Source organism: Bos indicus, chromosome 26 (assembly GCF_029378745.1).
Source record: "Bos indicus isolate NIAB-ARS_2022 breed Sahiwal x Tharparkar chromosome 26, NIAB-ARS_B.indTharparkar_mat_pri_1.0, whole genome shotgun sequence".
Classification (NCBI taxonomy): domain Eukaryota; kingdom Metazoa; phylum Chordata; class Mammalia; order Artiodactyla; family Bovidae; genus Bos; species Bos indicus.
In genome coordinates this window covers 18,767,622-18,777,659 of record NC_091785.1, presented here as the reverse complement: position 1 = coordinate 18,777,659, position 10,038 = coordinate 18,767,622, and the positions used below count along the sequence as shown (strand labels likewise).

Below are 10,038 nucleotides of genomic sequence, written 5' to 3'. Positions count from 1 at the left end.
TTAGACAAAAGGCTGAGAAGCAATAGCCAATATTAGAATGTTACAAATGATCCTGAAAGCCCCCCAAATTCTTGCAGTTTCTGACTATTTATGTAGACATTTAAAAAGAGCTAGCAATGGCACCCCACTCCAGTACTCTTGCCTGGAAAATCCCATGGATGCAGGAGCCTGGTAGGCTGCAGTCCATGAGGTTGCTAAGAGTTGGACATGACTGAGTGACTTCACTTTCACTTTTCACTTTCATGCATTGGAGAGGGAAATGGCAACCCACTCCAGTGTTCTTGCCTGGAGAATCCCAGGGAAAGAGGAGCCTGGTAGGAGGCCGTCTATGGGGTCACACAGAGTCGGACACGACTGAAGTGACTTAGCAGCAGCGGGGCTTCTCAGGCAGCACTAGTGGTAAAGAATCCGCTAGCCGATGGAGTTGTAAGAGACGCGGGTTCAATCCCTGGGTCGGGAAGATCCCCTGAAGGAGGGCAGGGCAACCCACTCCTGTATTTGCCTGGAGAATCCCATGGACAGAGAGGAGCCTGGCGGGATACAGTCCATGGTGTCAGAAAGAGTCAGACATGACTGAAGCGACTTAGCACATGCACAGAGCTATATTATTATATTTATAGAACATGTAGAAAGGGCTAGAACTTTATTATTGTTTAATTTTTAAAGCAAGCTGTGGAAGAGTGTAAATGTGTGTGTGTGTATGTATGTATGTGAGTAAGCATCCATATGTTTAATTAGTTATAAAAATTAAGGAAGAAGGCTTAATAGTGAACAATAGCTTATCTCTCAGATATGAGATTAGGATGATCGAATGACTTCATTTACTTTATATACTTAAAAAAAATTAATAGGTATATATTGCTATTTTATTCTACAAATAGCAATTGTAACAAACAAAAACAATAAAAATACAAATACTGCTAACAAGACTTTTCTCTCATATCCCTGCTCTTTCCTTTTATGTCTGGAAAGAAATTCTTTTTTTTTGGAAAGTAGTTCTTAATTCTTACTCACCACTGGCCATCCCACTCCCTATCCCTAGAAAAGCAGGAAAAATAATAGAAATGAACAAATCCCTCAGATTCCCCAGACCCAAATAGTCTCAATTAAGTCCCCTAGGAGCAGTGTCTTATTTAAAAGTGCCCCTGGCATTAAACAGGAAATATCAGATTAGGCCATTCCTGCACACCTGGTCTCCACAATCGAAAACCAAACTCCCCTTCCACCTTGGAGCCTGCCAGAGGCCCATGGGGCTTAGCAACTGGCTGCCTGCAGAGGGTAGTAAGACAACATCTACCTTCCAGGCTCAGTCTTGCCATTTGTCAGCTGTGTGGCCATAGATCGGAGAAGGCAATGGCAACCCACTCCAGTACTCTTGCCTGGAAAATCCCATGGTCGGAGGAGCCTGGTGGGCTGCCGTCTATGGGGTTGCACAGAGTCGGACACAACTGAAGCGACTTAGCAGCAGCAGCAGCAGTGGCCATAGATAAGGCCCTTCTCTCTGGGACTCTATTGCTTCTATTGAACAGGCAGTGCCAACCTCTAGACTGGTGACAAGATCAAATAAGATAATGCAAGTAAAAGCACATTTTCAATAGCAAATGCTCCACCAAGCTAAAGTAGAGCAGGGGTTTACCTGCCTTTGCATAAAGGCTACTTTTTATTTTCATGATATTCATGAATTGACACAGAGGGAAGAGGGGAGAAAAGGAAGATCCTGGGCAACTGGTAGCATTTTCCTCCATCTGGAAATCCAAACCATGGAGAGGAGGAGGAAAGAGAGAGAGAATCAGAAAGAGTCAGACTATGCTGTATATTGAGGTGGGTACTTCGGAAGAGAGTGGGTGTGGAGCACACACAGTATCCAGTCTGTGCCTGGAGCTGTTCTAGGTGGTTCTGCCAATAGAACTCTATGTCCAGGCTACAGACTTCAAGCCCAGGTCACAGGAGGAAGGTGCCAACAAGGAAGTCTGTTAACTACCCTCCAGCCCTTTCCAGGGCACCTCAGTCGGCAGGCTGTGGCTGGAAGGCAGAGACTAGGGACCAGATTGGGTGTGTCCAGGAGGCAACACCAGACCAGGCACAGTGACCTGCAGGAAACACCCAGAGCCTGGGCTCTAAGAGACCCCACTGTGGCCCCAGTCAGCTCTGTAATGCTAGGCAAGGTTCCACTCCACCTGGAGTTCATTTCCCCCTTCTGTAAAATGATGGGTTTGCACCAGAACAGGGTCCTCTGGCTCTGTCACCATAGTCATTCTGTGCCAGTGCATCAGGCAGTGGAGCTCCCCAAACAGAGGGCCCATTGAGAGCCAGGGCAGGAGCTTCTGGAATTCCCTCCAGCCTCAATCAGGGACAGACATAGTTTTATTCCTCTGATTCCTGTGTCCTGCCTTAACTGGAAACCTATGACCTCATTTTTCTTTCCCTCCCAGAAAGAAGGGGAAGCCAGGAAAGCAGAAAGGAGGCAGACAAGTGTGGCAAAATGTGATGATGGAAGGAGGCTGGGGGACCTGGCACAGAGTGGGCAGGAGAGAAGACACATACACTCAGATCAGATAAACCAGTTTATTCAGAAAAGCGTGTCCGTCATCATCACTAAACTACTGAATGAGGCACTTCGGTCCCCACTCCCTACCCTTCCTCACCCACCCTCTCTTTTGGCCTTCGCAGAACACCAGAGAAATCCTCTCCTGGGCCTGCAAGTGGTCCCAGACTTTTGGGCTGGGGACAGCCCACAGCAATCTCAGGTTGGATAGAGTCCTGGAGTCCAGAGAGGGAGGCCAAGGAGGCTGCCTCCAGAACTCAAAGTTCCAGACCAACTTCAGATGGCCTTGCCCACGGCCCGGGTCCTGGAAGGGAGCAGAAGATGGTGTGGAGCCGTCTTCAGGTCCTTCCCACATCTTGGAGAAGCAGTGGGAGGCCAAGCAGGAAGGCACAGCTAGCAGAGCCGGTGAGCTCTGGAATGTTTCAGGCACGTGTGGCTGGATAAGGTACCATGAAGGCCAGGGAGACGTCTGCTCCTGAGTAAGGTCATCTGATCACAGACAGAGCACCATGGGCTTGAGGCTAAGAAGAGGTCCTCAGCGGGCCGGATCTGAGCTGCAGATGAGCTGTGATGATCTAAAATAGAGAAAAGCAGCATGTGCTGGAGCTTAAAAGCCATTGTTTAGGGTTCAGGGGTGCATGGCTCAGTTCCAGGTGTCTGGAAGCTTGTGCCAAGTCACAGACACAAGCAGAAGGGGGATTTCTCTATGTCAAGGCAAAATGAACCTTCACCATCTTGGCTGTTCCACTGAATACGTCATACCCCAGGAAAGGGAGCTGCTGAGCAAAGACTGTTCCCCCTTCCCTCATCCCTCCATGGCCAGTGAAGACACTGAAACCTTCTGCTGGCCCAGGGAAGTGGGCCCTAGGAGACACCGGCATGACCTGCTCTGGGAGTCTCCATGGCCTCAGCAACATGGAAACTTGCAACAGAAGAAACAAAGTCGCTGGGCTTCCAGACACCCCCAGCACTCCAGCAGAGCCCACCCCCCCCCCACCCACCCCCCGCCCTGGCTGGCACCAGCGGTGGGATCTGAGGAAACAGGCGGGGGTGGGGTGGGGGTGGGGGTGCGGACAGCACGGCAGGCCTGGCAGCAGGACTCCAGCCTGAGACGCTGAAGGGCTCAGGATTTCCCAGAGGACAGAAAACAACGGCAACAATCACACGAACAACCACAATTGTAATGGGTTATAGAGTTTTAGTTTTGCAAGATGAAAAAGTTCTGGAGATGGGTGGTGCTGATGGTCGTACAACAATGTGGATGTATTTAACGCCATTGAACTGTTCGCTTCAAAGATGGTTTCAACGATCAATTGCATGTTAGAAATATTTTACCACAATTACAAAAACTTTTTTTCTCAAGATAACCATGGGGAATTCCCTGGCAGTCCATGGCTAGGACGCAGCGCTTTCACTGCCAAGGGCACAGCACAGGTTCGACCCCTGTTCAAGGAACAAAGACCCTGCAAGCCACGTGGGTTGGTCAAAAATTTTAAAAATAAGTAAATCAAAAATCAAGATAACCATGTTAATGGTATCTAACATGCATTGACACCCTATTGAAATACAGTACAGCCTGGTTCTGGAAAGGTCAGGCTGCCAGGTTTCAAATCTGAGCTTCACCACTCACCAGCTGGGAGACTCTAGGTAAGTTACTTAACCTCTCTGAGACTCATATTCCTCATATAGAATATGGAAATAAGAATAGAACGCAGCTCAAGAGGCTTAGTGAGAGAATGAAATAAATACACAGTCCTTTGAGTAGTGCCAGGCACACAGTAGGGCTGGAAAGATGCAAAGTGGTGACTCTGTAAAACTTACAAAAGCACTCCACACCCTCACTTAGATCTCATCACAGAGAAACCTAAGACATCTCCACTAAGCTTTACAAACATGCTCACAAAAACATATTCTGACCTCCTCTATTCTAGTTTCTAATCCAGAGAGGGTCAAAACTTTTCCAAAGAGCAGACTTCTGAGGACTTGGCAAAAAAGTTGAATTGTCACAACTCTGGACATTGTGGTTATTACTGACATCCCTTCAACTTGCTCTCTGAATGAAAACCCTTTAGCTTTTAGAAAAGGAGGGGTCTCTGAGCTTTTTTATTCAAAGGTCTATGATCTCTCCAGAAAGCCAAGAAGCATCTTACCTTACAGCTGGCCAGCTGTTCATCCCAGATCCAGAGTGTTCTCTGTTTGGTGTGACCCACTGCTGCCAGTTGCTTATGGTCAATGTCAGCATCTCTTAGGGGTGATATTTCTTTTGACTGGGAAACCGGGAAACCATCTGGATAAACTTGGCTTCATTTCCCCAAAAAAACGTAAAGTGAAAGTCACTCAGTAGTGTCCACCTCTTTGTGACCCCACAGACTATGGAATTCTCCAGGCCAGAATACTGGAGTGGGTAGCGTTTCCCTTAGTAAAGGAATGTTCAAATCCACTGTCCCCCAGGCTACCGTTGGCCTGGCAGGGGTGGCTATCTTATCTTTTTACACAGGGAGTCTCGGGTTCTCTCTGCTATAGAAATTCCCTGGGAAGAGAGGGAGTGCCCCACCTCTACAAACAGACCACAGCCAATGGGCTGGGCCCCTTGCTGATAAATGAGAGTAAGGACTACTTGGAATATAAGGTGGGAGAAACTGATCCCAGTCCAGAGGCACTTAACACTGTAAATTCCATTACTCAGGGGCCTCTTTCAGTGCAGGACTTCTCAGAGCCTTTGATATGCTAATGAGCATTGTGAATCTTCAAAAAAGGGAGAAAGCACCTTTGACAACCCCCCCTGGCCTTGAAACCATCCAGTAACTAGCTCCAGAGCCGGGATTCCCGGAAGCATCCAAGACTTTAAACACTGCTAGACAACTCTTGATTTGGGGTGGGAAGATGGGGTTCTAATCTTTTTCTGGCTGTTCCCAAGGGCATTATCTTAGTGTCCATCTGCAAAAAAGGGTGGGGCTCGCCTAACATTCCTTGACGGTGACGTGGGATCCCTAACGCAAAAAGATATAGGGAGGTGGGGATGGAACAGAAGCCGGTGAGAAGAAGGCTGGGAAGGTGAGGCCAGGAAATCAAGTGGGCGGTACGGCCAGACCTCCTTGAACCCCGACGACAAAGGCGGAACAGGCAGAGGAAAAGGTCACAATCCACGGGCACTTCCTATCCATCTTCACCGTTGCAGATGGGCCCCAACGCAAGACATCAAAGCACCGAGGGACGGCCCCAAAGGGCTGCGCAGAGTACCCGCGCAATCCCAGACTAAAACCACACCCGTCGCTCAAGTTGAGACCAGCGGAGGCCGGTCCCCGGCTCCGCCCGCGGCGGCGTGCCTGCTTTTTTCAGCACTCGGGGCTGTAAGGAGGGCCGGGGCAAGGGGGCGCTCTGCCCAAAGCGGGGCGGAAGGGAGGGGGCAGCGGCGCCGCCAGTATACAGATTCCACTTTGGGAGCCTCGCCCGGATCTACGCGGCGCCTGTCCACGTCTTGCTCGCGGCCGGGAAGGGGAAGAGGAACCGCGAGGCTTCGCCTCAGGGCGGCCCATCTGCGAGTGTGTGTCCGCCCCCTCGGATGTAGCCCATGGGGTCCCAGGAGACCGCGCAGCTGTCCCGGCTCTGGGCCGCGGCGATGCCTTGGGGGCGGGAACTGCGATCGGGGCTCTGGGGTACGGGAGGCGACGGGAACGCGGGGCGAAGGGAGGGTGCCGGGGCGCCCGAGAGCGGGGCGGCGGCAGCTGGAAGGACGGGTGCCCAGCCCCGCGGCGCGGCGGCCTCACGCCACCTCCCGTTCGCCTTGGCAGTGGCGGCAGCCTCCGTAGAGCGCCGAGAGCAGGTAGAGGCCGAGGCAGAGACCGCCGCAGACCGCTGCCGCCAGGAAAGCGTGGTAGGCGCAGGACATCTGGTAATCCTTGAGGTTGCAGTAGCTGTGACTCTGCGTCTGCCCGATCATGATGCCCATCGCTGCGCCGTAGAGCGCGGCCGCCAGCAGGTCGTGCGCCACGTTGACCACCAGCCAGCGCGAGCCCAGCACCGGCACCAGCTCCTGCTTGCCCAGCAGCGTGAGGAAGTAGAGGGCCAGGGTCAGCAGCCAGAAGAGCACGGACACGAAGAGCGCGAAGTGCACGGGGCCTTGGTACCGGCTGGTGGCGATGGTGATCCAGAAGGCGGCGCCCGCCAGCAGCTGCAGAAGCCGCAGCACGCCCAGCGGGCCGCGCAGAAAGGCCCGCTGCAGGCTCACCGCGCCTCGGGCCGCGCGCGCCTGGGGCGGTGGCTGGCGCGGGGGCGGCGGGAGCATGGCCCCCGGGCGCGGCGGCGGCGGCGGCGGCGGCGGGGCCCCGAGCAGCGGAATGGCGGCGTCTGGCTCGCGGGGATGGCCCGGCGGACGTGCCCCTGAGCTCGCTGCGGCCTCCTCGCTCCTCTCCGAGTCCTCCTCTCTTCCTCTCCCCTTCTCCCCTCCCTTCCTCCCCGCTCTCCTCCCCGCAGCCCTCTCTTTCTCCCTTACTCTCTCTCCACCCCTCCTGCCCGCCCTCTCTCTTCCCCCACTTCGTCTCCACCCCCACGCGCTCCTCCCGGCTTCCTGCCTTCCCTCTTTTTGGGCCTCGTCCACCAGTCGCCCAACTCCCAACTCGGATTCCTTTCTCCTCGGGGCAGGGCGGAGCGCACCCGCAGCCCCAGCAGGACGCAAGTCTTCCTTTCCGTCCGACTGGGAAAAGTTTATACCACATCTGCCCGCCCTGCCTCTCTGCCTCCCTGGCTCCGGTCCAGCCTCGGAGCAGAGAGCTGTCTTCTGGAGCTGGAGCGTCCACCCCCAACCCCCCAACCCCGCCCCCACTCCCAACCTTAGGCTGGGCCCTTTTCTTTCTCCTCTCTCCTGTCCGGCAGCCCGCTGGGGCCTCCCGGCCCTTCCTTGGCGAGGGAGCAGAGCAGTGCTGGGCTTAAGCTGCCACCTATTCTCACCTGGACATCGGAGTATCATACCCTGCTAGTGCTCACCTCAAACTTATTCTTTCTAAAGCTGGGCTCAGACTTGGACTCAGCCATCTGAGTCCTTCTGTCATTGAAAGGGACCATCACCCACTCCAGGCCTCCACTTTGCTTCCCACTGCACAAAGCAAAGTCCGAGTTAGTCCAATCTCTTTTCCAGCCTTCTTTGCCATCAAGTGTACTAAAAGTAGACTTCCCAGCACGACCAAGACACAAACCCAGCTCTAAGAGATAGCAAAGCCCAACAATGCTTTACATTATTGCTATTACGGTGCTTTGCAGAAATTCTCATTTATGAAGTCTCATTTGACAGCCCCCAAAGATACATACAGGGGTTTCCCAGGTGGCGCTGGTGGTAAAGAACCCACTTTCCAATTCAGGAGACATAAGAGACATGGGTTCCATCCCTAGGTCAGGAAGATCCTTTGGAAGAGGGCATGGCATCCCACTCCAGTATGCTTCCCTGGAGAATCCCAAGGACAGAGGAGCCTGGTGGGTTACAGTCCATAGGGTCACAAAGAGTCAGACACGACTGAAGCAACTTAGCACTCATGCACATAAGATACATACCATTATTTTTCTCATCTTGCTGAGGAGAAAAAGGAAGCCTAGAGGGGTTAAGACTACGAAGCTGGTAATTATTGCTGGTCTTTCTTCCCTCCTCTTATGAACTAACCTTCATGCACTGTGGCATCTTTCTAAAATACAGACCTGGTTGTGTATATACACTGCTTCCTGCTGACCACAGGATATAGGGTTCTATCTCTTCTATGGACATGTTTCACATGTTTCATCTGGCCCCAACGGACTCCCAATTTCCTGGTTTCCCTCTTCCTTTTCTTACCCATGCTCACATTCAGTATGCCAACCGCATCAAACCTCTTAAGGTTCCGGAATAGGCTCTTCAATCCCAGGCTTCCTTGGTAGCTCAGCTGGTAAAGAGTCCATGTGCAATGCAGGAGGCCCCAGTTCAATTCCTGGGTCAGGAAAATCCCCTGGAGAAGGGACAGGCTACTCATGCCAGTATTCTTAGGCTTCCCTGGTGGCTCAGATGGTAAAGAATCCACCCGCAATGCAGGAGACCTGGGTTGGGAAGATCCCCTGGAGGAGGGCATGGCAACCCACTCTAGTATTCTTGCCTGGAGAATCCCCATGGACAGAGGAGCCTGATGGGCTGCAGTTCATGGAGTCGCGAAGAGTGGGACATGGATGAGCGACTAAGCAGCAGCGCTTCAATCCCAGACCCCGTTTGGCTGACAAACTCCTATTTAACCTTCAATGCCCAGTTTAAATGTTTTTCCTTTGGTTTGTTGGCTCTTCTAGGCACCTCATTGGAGGGTCCCTCAGCATAGTTCTAAGTCAGCTCCATCTTATCCATCTTTGCGGGTGCCTGGCACATAGGAGATTCAGTAAATATCCATGGAGTGGATGACTGGGTGGCTGCAGACACGGCAGTGGAAGTGAGAAGACACCTGTTGTCCTGGGGAGTGTGCCTGGATAAGACGTCCAGCTTATCTACCCTGCAGAGCTTGTCCCTCATCTCAGTCATGGGATGAGATTGCTGGTCCCTGGCTCCCCTTGAGGGAAAAGCTACATGGTTTTCAGGGAGCTAATGCCTCCCACTGCCAACTCAGCCCCACCTACAGGTACCTGAGAAAACTCCAAATGTAAATTTTAAATTAAAAAATGGTGTGTATACCACTCACATTTTTGTAAGATAGCGTGGTATAGACCCTCGGTGCAAGCCTGAGAGGCAGACTGCCGGGCTACTTCTCACTGCCTCACCACTCCCTAGTGCTGGGAGGTGGTTTGTGTGTGTGTATGTGTGTGATTTAACCTCTTTGTGCCTCAGTTTCCTCATCTGTGAAATCCTTTTATTCAGCAGATGGGTGTTAGCACTTAGTAATGCTTGGCACTATTTGAGGGGTTAGAGATACATAATATATATGTGATTGTTATGAATTGAATGCTTACTATACGCTAAGCATTACTGTGCTTAGTAATAAATTACATCATATTTATTGTGCTATCTAATCCTTATACCAACTCTTTATTTTTATTTTTTTAATTTTATTTATTTATTTTATTTGACTGTACTGGGTCTTAGTGGTGTCATGTGGGATCTAGTTCCTTGACCAGGGATTGAACCCAGGCCCCCTGCACTGGCAGCGTGAAGTCTTAGCCGCTGGACCACCAGGGAAGTCCCGTATACCAACTCTTTAAATAACTGGTATTGGGACCTCCCTGGGGGTCCAGGAGCTAAAACTCCTAGCACCCAATGAAGGGGGCCCAGGTTCAATTCCCGGTCAGAGAATTAGATCCTTCACATCTCAACTAAGAGTTAGCGTGCCTCAACCACAGCTCCTACCTGCTGCAACAAAGATCGAAGACCCCACGTGCCACATCTAAGACCCAATGCAGCCAAATAAACATACTTTATAAAATAAGTAAAATAACTGGTGTTAACTCTGATTCACTGATGGGGCAACCAAAGCTTAGAGGGATAAGGAAGAGGACCA

The 10,038-nt window shown here is 51.7% G+C and overlaps 1 protein-coding gene across 1 annotated transcript; it reads right to left on the bottom strand.

Moving 5' to 3' along the window:
* Positions 1-2,551: 2,551 nt before the first annotated feature.
* Positions 2,552-7,011, bottom strand: MARVELD1 (MARVEL domain containing 1). The gene is made up of 2 exons (XM_019953042.2): positions 4,696-7,011; positions 2,552-3,120 (listed from the first exon to the last, which is right to left on the bottom strand). The coding sequence occupies exon 1, from the start codon at positions 6,828-6,830 to the stop codon at positions 6,309-6,311; it is 522 nt and encodes a 173-aa protein (XP_019808601.2). The 5' UTR covers positions 6,831-7,011; the 3' UTR covers positions 2,552-3,120; positions 4,696-6,308.
* Between the last annotated feature and the right edge of the window lie 3,027 nt (positions 7,012-10,038).